General features: G+C 61.7%; 1 protein-coding gene across 1 annotated transcript in view; it reads left to right on the top strand.

The window, feature by feature from the left end:
• CABIN1 (calcineurin binding protein 1) overlaps nucleotides 1-17,129 on the top strand; it is an 89,686-nt gene that overhangs the window by 28,719 nt on the left and 43,838 nt on the right. The window contains 4 exon segments of the mRNA XM_014533352.1: nucleotides 1,123-1,274; nucleotides 3,011-3,189; nucleotides 11,629-11,811; nucleotides 13,687-14,018. Of these exon segments, the coding sequence (XP_014388838.1) occupies nucleotides 1,123-1,274; nucleotides 3,011-3,189; nucleotides 11,629-11,811; nucleotides 13,687-14,018 (846 nt within the window).

Raw genomic sequence — 17,129 nt, forward strand, 5'->3', positions numbered from 1 at the left:
CCCTGCCCAGCTTCCGGGAGTTTGGGGCAGAAGCCACTTGCTTACTCCTTTTTGTATCTTTTCTGATTATAAAATGACAGCCCATGCCCTGGCCGTGTGGCTCAGTTGGTGGGCACAGAAGGTTGCAGGTTTGATTCCTAGTCAGGGAACATGCCCAGTTTTCAGCTTCAATCCTGCTTGGTTCTCTTTCTCTGCCCCCCACCCCCCAAATCAATGAAAAACATACCCTTGGGTGAGGATTTTAAAATTAACACATATATTTGGTCCAAAGAATATATAGAAGAATCAAACAATTGAGAAGTGTTTAAAACGAAAAGTTAAAGTCCCCCGTGAGTCTAGTTCCCCACCCGTCATACCTAGTCCAGTGTGGCATGCCTTACCTCTCTAGGTTTCCTCCTTATTAACGTAGATACATCATCATTTAGCAACTTGCCTTTCTCACTGGACAAGATGTAGTAAAGGAATTGTGGGCTCCCGTCCCTGTCCTGTGCCCTCCAGTCCGGCTGGGCATCCATGTGTTTGCCTGGCCCTTTCTTCACGGGTTTGGCCTTCTCTCCCACTTCTTCCGTGACAGGGTGCGGTCAGGGTGTAGCTGTGGACACGCATCAGGGAGCACACACCTGAGCACAGTTGACCCTTGAGCAGTGGGAGGTCGGGGCGCCGGCTGCCTCTGCGGTGGGAGATCTCGCCTCCCTGCAGCTGGCCCTCCACAGACTCAGATTCCCAGCCACAGGCTGGCCTCTGAACAACACGGGCCTGAGCTGCACCGGCCGATTGACAGAAATCCGCGTGTATGTGCGTCTGCCCAGTTAAAGCAGGAACGGCTCAGGGTCAGCTTATCCCCAGGGGTCATTAACATTTGAGCAACAATGTCTCGTCGCCCTAAAAGGTTGCACTGATCTATGCATGTTCATGTTTTTCATCAACTTGGCTGGTATCCTCTTTTTAACATTTGATAATCTTGTGAGCAAGCAAAAAGTCTCGTTTTAAACATTCGCCTTTTTACAATGCTTCATGCTGAGTGGCTTCTAGCCGCTGGGTCCCCTTTCCCGTGTGGCTGACTGGCCCGTGGGAGGACCCTGAGCCCCTGGGAGGGTGCTCACCCCTGAGTGTATCCCCCAGGTGTACTTCCGCCTCCACGCCTCCATCCTGAAGCTCCTGGGGAAGCCCGAGTTTGGGGTTGGTGCCGAGGTCCTGGTCAACTTCATGCAGGAGGCAGCAGAAGGGCCCTTTGCCAGGGGCGAGGAGAAGAACACGCCCAAAGCTTCAGAAAAGTGAGTGCACACTCCCCCGGCCGCTTGTCCCGCGTCCCGGGAGGGTCGTTCATGGCAGGGGGCCAAGAGGGCTGCTGAGGAGACCGGAGTTCTTGGAGCCTCTGGACCTCACCTGGAGATTCCTGAGGCCGGGCTGAGGCATTGCTGTTGAACTTGAGAAGAAGGGGCTGTGTCCCCTCACCCTGTGGCCATGCCTGGTCCCCCCATTCCCTTCCCGCCGGGGAGCAGTTCCGCCTGTGCAGAACCCTGGTGGAGCAGTTCTCACGCTGCTGCCTCTTGCTCCTGGGGCCTCTCCCACCCGTTGTTCCAAGAAGCAGGGAGGGGTGTGGGAGGCATGGGCTCTGCGGCGTCAGAGGGCTCGAGGGTGCTGCGGCCCTGGTGTAGCCGCCGTATGGGGCCTGGCACAGTCCCCCCGGCCTCCCCTTGACGGAGTTGTGTCTCTGGAGGTCTAGATGCTGGAGCTTTGGCTCAGCTCGCCCCACTTCTGGACCTCTGCCCGGCCGGGCACTGGGCAGGGCCCCGCTGAGTGCCGCAGGGGCCAGCACCAGGCCCTGACCTCGAGGACGGGCTGACGGGCACACAAGGCACACACGGCAGGTCACACGGGGGACGCGGGAAGCCCCAAAGCTAGAGAGACGTGTTTGTCAGTCACGAAGGGCTCCCAACTTAGTGGTGTGATCTTTTGTTTCTCATACTTCTTTTTCAAGAAATTTAAAACTTATACAAATGACACATGAATATATTCTAGTTACAGAAAATTCTGGCAGTTTATAAACATATAGACAAACGCCCTCTCCTCCCCAGAGTTCATCGCTGTTCACTGTTTAGTTTCTCAAGTCGTTTTCTGTGCATTTGCACACTTACATGTACAAACACAATGACAGGGTTTCTTTAGTGAAAACGAAGACTGAAGGTGTTTTTCTCGAGTTTTCTTTTTCCCTGACAATGGGCCTGGGACCCATCCACAGAGATAGTGCCCCACATTCCTCATTCTTTCTAGTGAAATCACATGAAATTTTTCTAGTGCAGCGATTCTCAACCTGTGGGTCGCGACCCTTTGGGGGTTGAACGACCCTTTCACAGGGGTCGCCTAAGACCATTGGAAAATACATAATTACATATTGTTTTTGTGATTAATCACTATGCTTTAATTATGTTCAATTTGTAACAATAAAATTGGGGGTCACCACAACATGAGGAACTGTATTAAAGGGTCGCGGCATTAGGAAGGTGGAGAACCACTGGTCTAGTGGCTGCAGTGGCTGGAGGCTCTGTCCTTCCCACAGCATGGATGTCCTTGTTTCCGTGGCCATGGCGACAGGCCAGGTGTTTCTAGCTCTGCTCGGCAGGTGGCAGCGATGTCCCTGGCACGAGACAGGCGTTCTCGGTGCCTGGTGGGGGGTTAGCCTCTCGGCCTCGGGCATCGCACAGAAGGACCTGACTTGGTGTGGCGGGCATTTCTGAGGCGGGCTTCTTCCGGCCCCCCGGTCTCCGAGGCCTGAGACCTGAGCCGCCTGCAGAGCCCAGCCATATTGGGGGCTGGGCCTGATGGGTACCTTGTGGGCCACTCCTTCGGGGCCTGGGACACCAGCCAGAGGGGTGCGGGGGAGGGCCTGGGAACTGGGCCCCGGGAAGGGTGGCTTGGGGACTTGACAGCTGGGAGGGGCATTGTCCAGCCTGGCATGCGTCCTTTGGTGCCATGTGAGCGGCTGACCTGCACCCCCTCTGCCCCACAGGGAGAAGGCCTGCCTGGTGGACGAGGACTCCCGCTCTTCAGCTGGGACACTGCCGGGCCCCGGAGCCTCCCTTCCCTCCTCCTCTGGCCCAGGTCTGACATCCCCACCTTACACAGCCACTCCGATTGACCACGATTACATCAAATGTAAAAAACCCCACCAGCAGGCGACGCCGGACGGTACAGTCCCTGTTCTCCCTACTGCCAGCCCAGGGCGGCACGCCAGCCGGGGGCGGGAGCTTTGGGCGATGAGTCGCTTTGTTTCGGTGAGGGGGGTGCTGGGTCTGGGGTGACACGGGCAATGTTGTGGCTGTTCATTAACCTCATGGACTCACGGTGATTCTGTGCTTCCAAGACGTGCTCAGGGTCGCCACCTGCCAGCTCGCCCACTGGGAGCCGGGGTGGGTGAGGCGGGCTGAAGCTCCGTGCCTGCCTCTCGGAGCCTGCATTCTCCCCCCTGCAAATTGGGGGCCTGGAAGGGCAGTTGGAAGATGGGGGGCTTGCGGTCGGTCTGCGGGCGGCCTAGCGTGGCTCCCATGCAGTCGGCTGCACTATTATGGCATGCCCTTCTGGCGGTCATGGGCAGGCGATGACCGTCGGCACCCCTGGGAATCTAGACAGCTTGGGGGGTGTCAGCTGGGACTGCACAAGGCCATCCACGTGGGATGGGGCAGGTGGCGACTGTTGAACCACATTCCTTACTAACATTTGGAGGCTCGCATGCGCCCTCGCAGCTCGACTTCATGCCCTCACATGTCTAGTGATGAGCTGGGGACAGGGTGTTCGCCAGAATGAGCCAATGGCGGACTTAGCAGTAGGGGCCTTTAACGCAGAGCCTCGAGGAGGTGGTGACCTGCTGAACGACACCAGCTTCCCACGCGCCGCTCATCTCCCGGGGGCTGTGGGGTGGGCCTCGCTCTGCCTTCCCCCGGGCACCGTGCAGTGCGTGGGTGGAGAGCAGGGGTAGAGGAGGGCTGGCGAAGGGGGACGAGGGGACATGTGACCTGAGAGCAAGGAGACCTGCAGGTGTCCCTTCCGGGGCTCAGGTTGGCCGAAGTGTGTGGAGAGAGAGGCTGCGGCTCCCAGTGTGTGCTGGTGGCTGTCGCCTCCCTCCGGTCGCTCTGGCTGTTGGGCCCCGACCGCCCAGAGGGGTGAGGAGAGGTGGGAATATCGGCCGTGTGCCCCCCAGGCTGCCGTCTGAGACATTCCCACAGCGAGGGCCTGCTCCCTCCTGGTCACCTCCACGCTCTCCCTCATGAGAACCCCGAGAAGGCGCTGGAAGCCAATCCTGCTCAGGGCTTCGTTTCATCAGGGCTCCTGTGCGCTGCAGCACTGGCTGCTTTTCCAGAGCGAGGGCTGCTGCTCCCCTGGCCCACGGCCTGGCTGCAACCTCCTCAGCCCTCGGGCGCGAGCCAAGCTCAGGGAGCGGGATTGTGCTTGGCTGTCCGTCCACAGAGCGGGGGTGCCTCCCCTGGTGCGGGCACCCCGGGGAGCAGCGAGGAGGCAGGACTGCCTCAGACAGGGGCTGTGGTGCCACCTGGCACTGCCACCCAGCCATCCCACGTTGGCGCACACGTGCACAGAGCTGTGGGCGAGCAAGATGCTGGGGCCTAGAGCTGTTGTGACACGTCCTGGCTGCCAATCTAAGGGGTGTTTGTGGTGGAAGTTTGCAGAGGGAGCCACACAAGTGCGTTTTCAATGGTTGTAAAGCAGTGATTCCTGTCAGGATAGGGAGCCATTGAGATCCCATGGCCCACTTTGCTCAGCCCCAGCCCGTGTGCCAGAAAGCCTGCAGCGGGTCTTAGGAGGGGAGGCCGGGAGGAACCAGTGATTGCACAGCTCATGGTTGGGTGCAACTGAAATTCCCAGAGACTGGCCTGGCCTCTTGGTGGGGTGGGAGGCTTTCTGAGGAGGCAGAGCTGAGCCAGGATCTCGGGTATGCTGCTATTTCCTTCACAGGGTGGGCAGGAGGGACCAGGCAGGGGTCAGAGGAGGGGGGACGGGAGGGGCTGCTGTCCATGGTTCCAGGATGCCTATCCGGCCCCATTTACAGCATGAACAGAGGCTGCCCTGAACCCCAAGTTATAGGGCTGCCTAGTGTGGCTCCGATGCAGTCAGCTGCACTATATGGCATGTCCTCTGGCGCTCATGTGCAGGCAAGGTGGACCTCCCAGGAGCATCCAGGTGCCTGTGCCGCCCCCACGCGACATTCATCCTCACCTGCCATGCTTCACCGTCTGTGTCGTGTCCTGTGTGCTCGCTCCCGCTGCTCGCCCACCCTCCTCCGCCAGCATTGCCCGTGCTGCCCCTCACCCGGCCACACTGTCCCCAGGCTTTGTCGTTTGTCTGCACTGTCACGGCTCGCTTCAGGGGACAGCGCAGACCGCATGCTCCGCCCGAGTCCAGCTCCCTGCTGCCTGTGACCCGAGCACCTGCACAGCTGCTGGTCTGAGCTGGAGAGTGTGTTTGATGTGCCTGGCTTCTGCCCTGTCCCATCTCCCCAGCGCTGGGCGGAGGCAGTGCCGCCGTGCCTGCCCGCCTGCCGCCCGGCAGGTGTCTCAGTCCTGTATTCCCATTGCTTCGCTCTTTCTTGCTTTAAAGAAACAACAAAGGCAACAGACTCTCAGATCCCAGGTCACCTTTGTAAGGACAGGTGTAAAAGGACAAGTGTGCGCAGTAGCCAAGGTGCTACAGGGAGAAGCTCCGATGGCAGGCAGTGCTGGAGGGCAGGCCTGGCCTGGTCCCTGCTCACAGCCGCCCTTCCCAGGGCAGGGAGTCAGCTGATGGTGGGGAAGCTGTGTCCATGGACAGATCTCCTCAAAGTGGGAGAGACTCCGAGTGCAGCTCAGTTCGTCTTGCGTGTCCCCCACGGAGTGGGGACTGGCTTGGGGGCAGGGAGGGAGGCTGTTGGAGGGCGGAGCCAGTCACCTCATTTATTCTCCTTCATGCCTACCTTTATAAAACCTCTTCGGGTACCTGGCCGCTGTTCCCCGGTGGCAGAGTGTCCGCCTGTGCACCGAAGGGTTGCAGGTTCGATTCCTGGTCAAGGGAATGTATTTAGGTTGCAGGTTTGAACCCCACCCCAGTCGGGGCACAGGTGGGAGGCAACCAATCAACGTGTCTCTCTCAAATCGATGTGTGTGTGTCTCCCCCCTACCCCTTCCACTCTCTCTAAAAAATAAATAAATCCTTAGGTGAGGATTAGCCAAAATAAAAAGCCTGTTGAGGCCACAGCTGGTCATGGAGATGATCGAGTGCCTGCTGTGTGCTAGGATGGAAGAGGGTGCCGTAGGGAAAGCCAAGATGGGGCCCCCTGGCCCCTGCTGCCTGGTTGCGCTGTGTGTCTACAGGCGGTGCCATGGAGCAGCGGTCGGTGCCTGAGCTGGCTCTGGGGTTTGGTGGGTTTGAGGACTTGCTGGCGGGAGCAGGCCTGCAGAGAGGCCTTTGGGTCATTTTGGGTGACGACAGTGGGAGCAGAGACATGGAGGTTGGAGAGTCCTATGGCCTTTGAGTTCCGAGGTGACCAGGGTGGGCAGGAGAGGAGAGAGCGTGGGAAACAGCTGGGCCACCGGGGCTGCTTTCCCGTAGGACGTAGGGAGTGACGTGGTCATGGCATCTCTGTCAAGTGGGTTGGCAGCCTTCCTGTCACCACGCCAGATCCCTTCCCCGTCGCCAGCTCTCACTGCTCTGCGCTTGGCCCTGCGGGTCGTGCTCTGAAGCGAAGGGGCCAGGGCTTAGGAGCAGGTGTGTCAGCAGCAGCTGGTTGGCGATGCGCATCCCTCTAGGACGCAGCAGAGGGGCTGGACCGGCCCAAAGATGGAAGTGAAATGCCCCCGTGGTTGGCAGTGAGGGGAGGAAGTATTTATGATCTCGCACAATCTGAATTGGTGTGAGCAGGCTTTGTGTGGGCAGACTTCAAAAGAGCTCTCGGAAGAAGCGCAGGGCAGCCTGTCGCCTGCTCACTGGGGCCAGTCTCCTTCCTCCTTGGCCTGCAGGCAGCGCTGCAGGAAACCGGAGCCCGGGCTGTGGGCAGTCCCTGGGTCTCCTTCAGTGTGCGCGCTTCCCCGCTCTGTGGGCCGCTTGGCTCTCCGACACAGAAGCAGTATCCGTCCACCTCCTGCTCTGTCTCAGGCCCAGGGACCAGGGGAAGCCCGGCCTGGGTCCCTCTGCAGAACCGGCAGGTGTCTGTGGGCCCTTGCCCTCCCCCTTCACCCCCCCCGCCCGCCTCCACCAGGCAGGCAGGAGAGTAGAGGGTGCTGCCACCAGGCTTGGCATCCTTTGCCTGCAGAGCATCAGCAGACCCACCTGGTTCTTCTCAGCACAGGCCAGTGCCCTGGGCGCGTCCCGCTGTGCCCGGCTTGTGTCTGGGCCTCTGGGGTGTGGAGGAAGCACCCCAGGCCATGAGTGCGCGGGTACACAACGCCATGTGTCAGCGCCTTCAGAACCTTGGCCTAAATACAAGTCCCCGATGAGGACTGACACTCAGGGACTGCTTTGTGGAGGAGGTGGGGCTAGAGCCAGGCCGGGAAGCTCGGCCAGTTGCTGGAAGCTGAGTGTCCCCAGGTCAGAACAGCCCGCCCTCCATACACATCCTGGCTCCCCATGCGCCTTCATCAAGGTGCGGGCGGGAGGCTGTGCAGGTGGTGCTGGAGGCAGGCGGAGTGTGGCTCAGGGGGGTCCTTGCCCAGAGGCACCGAGCTTTGGGCGGAGTGTGTGTCCAGGGCTCTTTGCTTCCTCACCCAGAGGAGCCTCCCCAATGCCGGCCAGGCCTAATCAGGCTCATGCCCTGGGTACCCTGGCCTGTGAGTTGACCGAGACAGAGGGGCCTTGTGGGAGTGGGGAGCGGGGAGGGACCAGTGGCATCCTCCCTCTCCTGCCCCTGCAGCCGCCTCGGGCAGGAGCAACCCCAGTCCAGAGTGCCCTCTGGTCTCTGCTCCCTCCTCCCCCGCTGCCACCTGCCCGCCAGCTCCTCTGGCTCCAGCGTTCTGTGGCTGGACCTGGTCTCCGAGGCCGGCTTCCCAGCCCTGTGAGCCTTCCCCGTCGCATCTGGCCCAGCGTGGCTGCTGGCAGGGTGGCCCTCACCCCAAATCCCCCCCCCCAGCCCTCCCTCTGTGGTCTCACCAAGGCCGTGGGTTTGCTGTGCCAGGGAAGGTCCCGTTTACAGGGGAGGAGGGCGAGGTGAGGTGCCCCGGTCTGTAGAGTGACTTTTTGAAAGAGCTTCTTCATTCTTTCACTCTATTGATGTAAAAGAAATGAAATGTGGTATTCTTTTGCTCTGACTTGCTTCTTGGTGTGAAACCCTGGGTTGCTTCTTAGTATTTAAAATTAGGAACATTTAATATTTTAAATTTTATTTCTTTTATTTTTGTTAATTCTCACCTGAGGAGGTTTTTTTCTTTTGCTTGTTTTGTTTCTTTTTCGAGAAAGTGGAAAGGAGAGAGGAGAAGAGACAGCGAGAAACATCCATGTGAGAGAGACATAGCGATTGGTTGCCTTTCCCACGTGTGGGGCAGGAATCGAACCTGCAACTCAGGTCTGCGCTCTAGGTTGGGAATTGAGTCCGCCCCTTCGGTGCATGGGCCCACACTCCAGCCAACCACTGAGCGATGCGGCCAGGGCCAACCAGGGTCATTGCAAAGAGCCTGTGCCAGCCCTTTCAGGCGCACAAGACCCAGGAGGGCTAGAGAGAAGCCTGGCCCTGAGTGCCTGGTGGTGGCTGTTCGCAGCGATGCACTTGTTCTGTTCCTGGGTGTGCGGTCCCCCGGCAGCACCTGGACAAGCACGGCCCCGCCCCCCTTGCTTCGCAGGCCTGGGGAGGAGGGGGTGCCGCTCCAGCCGGGGGCTTCGAGGGCACAGTCCCACCTCCAGATCTGACCCAGCAGCCCGCAGGGAGCACAACCCTCTCCCTGCCCTTCTGAGCACCAGACCTCCTCAGAGCTTCATAGGTGCCCTGGTCACCCCAGGACAAGGGCCTGTCCTGAAGCTCCTCAGGGCCTCCCAGGACCAGCGCGGCCGCTGCGCTCGGCCCTTGCAGAGGGTCAGCCGTGTGGGTTCTCACACCGTGTCTGAGGCTCCAGGGCTGCTCGGTCTAGCCCCGGTCCCTGCCAGGCCCCGGCTTACTCAGGTCTGCTCTTCTGCGGTGGCTGTTGTTGCTGTGGGTGGACTTGTCCCAGGGGAGCAGGGCCCTGAGGCGCAGGGCCGCCCTTCGTTGCCCACACCTCAGGGCGGGCTCTGCCTTTGCCGCACGCTCCGGTGCTTGCGAGGTTCACTCACCAAGCAGCAGCGAGAGGCCTTAGCACATTGGGAGTAAATATCCGTTTGCTTAAGCCAATCCCTGGATTTCGTAATGATCGCACTGGATTCCACCAAATTAGCAGTCCTTTCAGGCCCAAAGCCCAGCAGCTGTGCGCGCATGAGCTTGCCTGGCAGCAGGCCGCGTTCACGCGCTCCGTCCAGCCAGGCTTGCTGCCTGGATGCTCGCCACGCGGCCTGCTGCTCGGCGTGCAGTGCCTTCACCTGGTGCGATGCTGCCCCGGAGCGCCTGCCCCGGCCCGACTTCCCGAGGACTCCTTCCGCTTCTCGGCCGTCACTCCTGTTATGTGCCAGGCACGAGGCCAGGCCTGTGGGGATCCCCTGTGTGTGTCAGGAACGACAGGGAGAGCAGAGACAAACATGTTAAAAAGTGTCGAGTGGAGCCTGGAGCAGCCCGAGGGCAGATCTGGGCTTGGAGTGCACGTTTGGAACTGCTGGGTCCCGAGCTCTGCAGGGCCCGTGCGTGGCCTCTGGAACCAAGGTCTCTGTTCCTGGCCCGCCCTGCCCCCGCAGAATGGGTGGCACCTGCCCCTCTGGGAGAAGTGACCCCTCGCACTGGGGACTGGTGTGGGACTTCCTGTAACCCCCAGTCAGTGCTTGTGGAGCTTTGGGGGTCTGGCCTTCCTGAGAGCGAGGCAGGGGGCCCAGCCAGACCCCGACCCTATGAGTGGGACACAGCTTCCGCGTGGCCACTCGGGCCTCACACACACCTGGCCTCCTCGCTTCATAGGCTCCATCAGTTCTGCTGCCACTGATGACCCAGGCACTAGGCAGTGGCCATGGCACAGGCTGAGAGGTGGCTGTCCCCAGACCCTGGCCGGTGACGGATGTGGGTGAAGAGGGCAGAGCTGTGGGCTGGCTCACAGGCCTACTCCTCAGTGTTCTCTGTGCGCAGGCCCGCTTTGGGGGTCCTGTCCTGTCAGCGTGGAAGAGCGGTCACCACCCATCGGCATGCTGCTCAGCCTCGTCTCCGGGGGCAGGGAGCCTCTGCCCATCAGGATGCAGCCCTGTGACGTCAAGTGAGAGACCGTAGAGAAAAAATAGGTTCAGGTTCTTGGAAGCAGTGATGCGGTGATTGGGCTGGCCTTTCGTGAGCATTTCCTGTGATCAGGCCCTGTTTTACGCACTTTTCCTGGATTAACCTATTAACCCTCAGACAGCCCTGGGAAGGGGCACTGACAGTCACAGTCTCACAGTGAGGGACTGAGCGGGAGGGCTCCCCCCGTCAGCAGCAGAGCAGCCCGGCTCTCCCAGAGGCCCGGCTGGGACTTGTTGAGACGGCCTTGCATTTTGTTGCAGGTCTTTGCCCCCAGCTTCCCGTTCCTCTGATGTGGTTTTATGCTTTACGTGGAGCCGGACTGTGGGACTGTCTTAGTGTTCCGTTCCCACCTTCTCCCCCCGTGGCCCTGCCCCTCTTTCTGCAGTCCGTGCTTTTGCTGTTATTCGTGCTCGTAGCCAGGGGGAGGGCAGGGTGGGCTCTGCTGTCCTGGTCCAGCCGCAGACTTAGGCAGGCTGTGTCCCCGTATCTGGGGTGGGTCTCTCGGTGACTCGGTCCCCCCCCTCCCCCGGTGGTGGGAGGGCCTCTCAAAGGGCTGGTTTCCTTTCCTCTCCTCCAGCTGCAGTGGGTCCCCGGTCCCCGATTGGCTCCCGGCTTGTTCCTTAAGGAGAAAGGCCCAGCCAGGGCTCATGCCTCCAGGCAGCGGCCACTCCTCTCCTCCGGGCCAGGAAGCCCCGCCCCCCCCTCAGGAGCACCTGTGCAGGCTGAGGAGAGGAGCCAGCAAGCAGGCGCCAACCTCCCTGTCCCTGCGACTCCCAGGAGCCTGCGCTCTTGCGCTGGACCACGCTTGGCCTTGAGCAGCTGGTGAACTGTGTTTGCCGAGTTCTTACCCCTTCAGTGGTTTATGCCCATGATATCGATGTGGTGACACTGCCTCACAGTGTCCTGCTCTCATCCCCCCCCGCCCCCCCCTTGCTCAGCAGCATCGCACTGGAAGCTGGAAATCAGCCCCGATTCTTATACCACAGAATCAATAAGTGCTACAAACGAGGGCTTTCCCGCCCCCCATTAGCCGGTTGTTAAACACTGGCCAGAAGGCATTGCTGGGGGCACTCCCAGGAGGGACCATGGAGAGGGGCGCCTTTTGCTCTAGGGCAGGCGGCTGGGCAGTGGCAGAGGCTGTGTTCAGGCCGCGTCCGCAGGGCAGTCACCAGGCCTCCGGCTGGGCGGCTCGCCTGGGGAGGCCCCTCCGTGTGGGCGGTGGTTGGTTCATGCTGCCGCCCTCCCTCCCTCCCTCCCTCTCCCCTCAGAGCGCAGCCAGGACAGCACGGCCGTGGCACTCTCGGACTCCAGCTCCACACAGGAGTTCTTTAACGAGCCCCCCAGCTCGCTGGAGGGCGCCCGGAAACCCTGTGCTGAAAAGAGGCCGCCTGTTCCCAGTTCCCAACCAGGACCGACTGGCAAGGACCTTCCAGGGGCCACAGAGGAAAGAGGTATGGAGACCTCACTCGGGGATCGGAGCTGCTGTGGTGACCTTTTCTCTTTGTTGTTAGTCCTCAGCCAAGGATACTTTCCCATTGATTTTCAGAGAGAGAGTAGAATGGAGGAGGAGGAGAGATAGAAACGGCGATGTGAGAGAGAGACATCCACTGGTTGCCTCCTGCACACACCCTGACCAGGGCCGGGGAATCTGCCGCCAAGGTAGGTGCCCTTGACCGGAATCGCACCCGGGACCCTTCAGTCTGCCGGCCGACGCTATCCACTGGGCCACACCGGCCAGGGCTGCTTTGATGTCCATTGGCAGTTGGGCAGCGCCAAGGAAGCGGGCTCTGGAGTGGCCCAGGCCTAGCCTGGCTTCCGTCCTCCTGCTTCCACCTGCTGCCCTGGGGCCTGGGTGGGCAAGTCACTCACCGTCTGGGCCTCCGTTGCTCCTCCTGTGGATGCCAGTGCTGCCACGGCCACGCCTGGGTGGTGAGGGTCAGATGAGAGAGCTCAGCAGGTGCGCATGGCCCTGAGACACACTTGTCGTTGGTGTTGTGACCCCACCCTGGCCCCAGGTAGGAAAGCCCTGTCCACGGCCTGGGTGCCCTGTTTTTCTTCTGGGTGAGTGGCTACTTCAAAAGCCTTTGGGTTGAAAAGGTCACAAGTGTGTGTGTTTAGTCTGAATCATGTCAGACCTTTCGGAAAGGAGATCTCCCTCTACTCGGCGGGGAGCAGGGCTGACTGTGCCCTGGGGTGTGCCCAGCTCTTTGGGGTCCCCAGTCCCTCTGTGGACTTCGTGACCAGGGCGCATGCCAGGCTTGCGGGAGAGAGAGTGCAGGCCAGGCACCCGGTGCTGCCCTGAGGCTGGGACTGGCCGGCCAGCCGAGGATTTTGAAAGCTTTCCCGCTCTGGCCAGGACCAGGCAGGTGCTTGTCAAACAAGAACAACCCCACCCAGACCCATGCGTGGGGGTCCCGGGCCAGGCACTGTTTAACTCATAACCACCCAGGACAGCTCACCCTGATGGCTCCCACGTTACAGGCGAGGAGCCTGGGGCTCAGAGTGGGCGGGAATTTGCCCAGGGTTGGTCTGCACCTGTAACTCCTACCCCGTGCTGCCTCTCCGGGGGGGTGCATGGCAGGGGTGGTTGATGATAACCTGGGCACCCCGGTGTCCGGGCCTGGCCCCGAGAAGTCCCCGCACAGGCCTGGCTGGGAGCATCAAGCTGCAGGAGCTCGCACGTAGGTGCAGCAGGGGGCCTGAGCCATTTGCACTGGGAAGGCCTCAGCGCACAGGACAGATAGCGTTGGTACCAGCCTGCTCCTCTGGCCTCCTCCAGGCGGTCCGTGCCAGTCCTGCGGGCCTGGGGGCCGTCTCTCCCTTGACACTTGCTCCCACCACCTTCCTTCCATCCCTTCCCCCTGGCCAGATAGCCTTCTTCTGCAGCCCCTGCCGCCCGGCACACACCTCCCTGAGCTGCCTGCCCGCCCCGGTGGAGCAGCCTGGGAGCCCAGGGGCTGAGCTCGTGGCTCACACAGCCGCCGCCCTGGAGAGGGTGCCGGGGTCTGTGGGCTGAGGCGCTGCGTGGGGAGCAGGTGCAGCCCTTCGGGTGCCTCTCCCGGCTGCTGTGTTCTGTGGTGGCAGCCACCCCCGCCCTGTGGGCTGCTTCCATGCGCACCTGCACAGGCCCTGGAGGTGGGACAGCCCTGTGCCACACAGAGAGCCCAACTCTGCCCCTGCCTCAGGGCCCTGTGTGTGCCAGCTGGACGCCCTGTCTCACAGGAGGAGAGGAGCTGTGCTGCCACCCCCGAGGGCCTCCTCCGCTGGGGCTGGGCCACCCAGGGCAGAGCCTGGCGCTGAGGGACCGTCTTTTCCTTCGTCACTAGGGAGACCTGAGGAGTCCTTGGAGAGCACAGAAGGCTTCCGAGCCTCAGAGCAGGGCAGCCAGAAGCCCGCCGCAGACCCCCCAGCCTCTGCCTGCGTCCCCGTCAAGGCCTCCGCGGCTGCTCCCACCCTGTGGGACGGCAGGAAGAGAGGGGACGCTCCCGGGGAGCCAGCAGCCTTCCCGCAGGGGCTGCCGGCCGGGGCCGAGGAGCAGCGCCAGTTCCTCACGGAGCAGTGCATCGCCGCCTTCCGCCTGTGCCTCAGCCGCTTCCCGCAGCACTACAAGAGCCTGTACCGCCTGGCCTTCCTCTACACCCACAGCAAGACCCACCGCGTGAGTGGGCCTGGGGGCGTGGCGGGGTGGGGGGGGTCTTCCCAAGGCAGCTGGGTGAGCAGGACGAAGGCAGGCAGAGCTGCTGAAGGGCTCGTGGCCTTGCTGGGGGGATGGGAGAAGCAAGTGCAGGGCCGGGGCCAGCTTTCCAGGTGCCAGTGGAGGCCACAGGCTGCAGTGAGGGTGCCGGAGTGGGCGTGGAGGCTGCTCCCATGCGGCCACGGTTGTGGGTGAAGGATAAGGGCCAGGAGGCTCATCTGACCTTGAGGATCTGGGAGCGTCTCGCACTCCGCTGTGAGGTTCCCTCATCGTCCTGAGCAGGGCCCACGGCACAGCTTCCAGATGCCGGAGGGAGGGGCTCCCTCCTCTCGGTCCAGGCCTTGCTTGCCCTGGGCCAGTGTCCTCTGGCTGCTCAGAGGCCTTCACCGTGGCCGGCCCTGGGGCTCACCTGTCCATGATCTTCGCAGCCTCTGCTGCTGACGGCGGCCTGGCTCTCTGGAAAGCTCATGAGGCAGCATTTCCTAACAGCGGCCCAGGCTTAGCCTCCCAGGAGCTCCCCCAGGCCTTGAACCTGGCATTTTGTGTTTGTGGTGGGATTGTGGCGTGTTACACATTCTTTCATGCTCTCGTCACTCCCCAGGAGGCCCTGTGGAGACAGTGCCCTCGGCGCGGTCTCTGCCCCCTGTGGAACTTCATTTCGAGGGGCAAACAGATGAAAAACGTGCACCTGAGCCCTGACTGGTGTGGCTCAGTGGATAGAGCGTCAGCCTGTGGACTGAAGGGTCCCAGGTTCAATTCTAGTCCAGGGCATGGACCTCGGTTGCAGGCTCGATCCCCACGGGAGGCAACCAGTTGATGTGTCTCTCTCACATTGATGTTCCTCTCTCTGTGTCTCTCCCTCTCCCTTCCGCTCTCTAAAAATCAATGGGAAAATATCCTCAGATAAGGATTAAAAAAAATGTTCGCTTGAGCAAATACAGCAAGAACATTGTAATAACTACTACAGAGAAGAGAAATGGGGTGGCACACAGAGGTGGGGTGCTGCCGTGCTCCTTGAAGGCACCCGTTATGCTGAGCCCTGTAGGGTGGCCATGGGCAGAGTGGAGGACAGCGGTGGGCTGCTGGTGAGGGCAAGCAGCCTGGGCACCTGGCAGGCGTGGGTGGGCGGCCAGGGCGAGGCTGAGGGCCAGGGTGGCAGGAGCAGGTGGGGCAGCGGTGGTCTGCTCTGTCTGGCTGCCTCCTCAGCAGTGTTCAGGGTACATCCCCCCACCACTTGTTCCCCTGCTAGTGTTCGTGCTGGAACCTGAGCCTCCCTCCCCGCACTCAGGTTCCGCCCGGAGCTCTCTGGCCGGCGGGGATAAGGGCCTTTGCTGTCGGCTGGTCGTGAGGTTCACGGGAGTCAGTGCTGCCTCACCAGGCAGGACACGTGCCCTCAGAGCGAGCAGCCTGCCTTGCAAGCCCCACGTGCTTGAGACTCCGATGGGAGCAGAAGCCCTCACTGAGCAGTGTGTGCCCATCCCAGTGTGCACCGCGTCCGACCCAGTCCCCTGTGGTACACCCTCCTGTGACAGGGCGAGGGCCTGTCCGTGTGGCAGCACAGCGGCCTGGCTGCTCCAGCCCCATCAGATCCCCTTCTCTGTGGACGAGCCCAGGCCCCATGTCTCCTTAGGGCTCACCTGGCTGGAGGCTGCCTCCTCCCTGGCGGGCCTGGAGTGCCTGCTAGCCCCAGGCGAGCTGCTGGCCTTCGACTTTAGAGGCAGCTTGTGTGCTGGTGTGAGCCCCTGCCCCTCACCTGTCTGCTGTGGGAACAGTTCCCTACGTCCTGTGCCACCAGCTCACGTGTGGAACCTGCAGAGCCAGGGGAGACGAGAGAGCCTCTGGGTAGGGCCCTTCTGGCTGGGTGGGTATGAAGGGGTTGCAGTCGCCCCCTCCCGGCCCCGGCATGCAGGTGAGCGTCCCCGGGGCAGGTGGTGAGCTTCACGCTCCAGCCCGACCGTGGGACAGGCGTTACGTGGTGTGCCGGCCACGGAGCAGGGCGTCCCGCCTTCCTTCAGCCCTGCCCCCTTCTGTACACACAGGGTGGCCCCCCTGCAAAAGGATGCCGTGCCCAGCCCCGAGCAGAAGCCTGGGCGGCGGCTGCAGATCCCAGCCAGCTCTGTGGTTTGCAAAGTGAAAACTCAGTACTTTTCTCAACTTGGGAATCTCAGCTATGCGTTTCAGAGCTGTTGGCCACATGGTTTGAAGGTTCTGTGGTGCCTTTGGGGCCAGAAGAGGGGGGCCAGGTGGCCCGTCAGGGCGGCTGCCTGCCTGGTCCTCCTGCAGGGAGAGTGGTCCCAGCAGTGCCGGGCGGAGCGCTCTGCCGACAGCAGCCGTGACAAATGCGTTTCGGCTTGGACAGAAGAGTGAAGCGACCGCCGGCTCGCTGTCCCGCCACCACGACGCGGCAGAACCGCTGGGGTTCTCCTGCGTCCCCTCCCGCATGGTTCCTGTGCGTTTCTCTGGGTCACTCACTCATTCACTCCGCAGCTGGCTGCGCAGAGGCGGTTGTGTGAGGCCGTGGAGGTGCAGGGGATGCCGAGGGAATCCCTCATGATGGCCGTGTGTGCTCGGGGCCCATAGAGAGCTGAGCGCAGGCCAGGGCCTCTGCGTGACTGCGCTGGGGAGGAGTCCAGGCTGATTGACTAGTGAAAGCAGACCTCATGCTCCAGGCGCCCCCAGCACAGGGCTCTCAGCTGTCTCTCCTACAGCTCTGCCCCCAGCGCTCCCACCCCGGGCCCCCTGGGCCCCCTCCTGCACATGCGGTGGCAGCCTCCTGCCTCGGCCTCAGACTGTCCTCTCAGCCGGTGGGCTCGTCATTCTCTGCAAGCTCCAGCCTGTTCCCTTCCTTCCGGCCTTTCCCTGAAGGAACATCTGCCTCCTCTCTCCATGGACCTCGTCCTGGTCTGGCCCTGAGGAGCCATCAGTAGGGAAGTCAGACCGTGGGCCTGTCCTCCTGGGGCTGACAGACCAGCAGGAGCAGACGGCAGAGCTGTTGGCCAGTCAGTGGGAGAGGCTGTTTAAGATGGCGGGGGGCGGCGGGGGGGAGGAGTGAGATGGTGCCAGGCCCAGGTGAGA

Source organism: Myotis brandtii, unplaced genomic scaffold (assembly GCF_000412655.1).
Source record: "Myotis brandtii unplaced genomic scaffold, ASM41265v1 scaffold97, whole genome shotgun sequence".
In the NCBI taxonomy this organism is placed as follows: domain Eukaryota; kingdom Metazoa; phylum Chordata; class Mammalia; order Chiroptera; family Vespertilionidae; genus Myotis; species Myotis brandtii.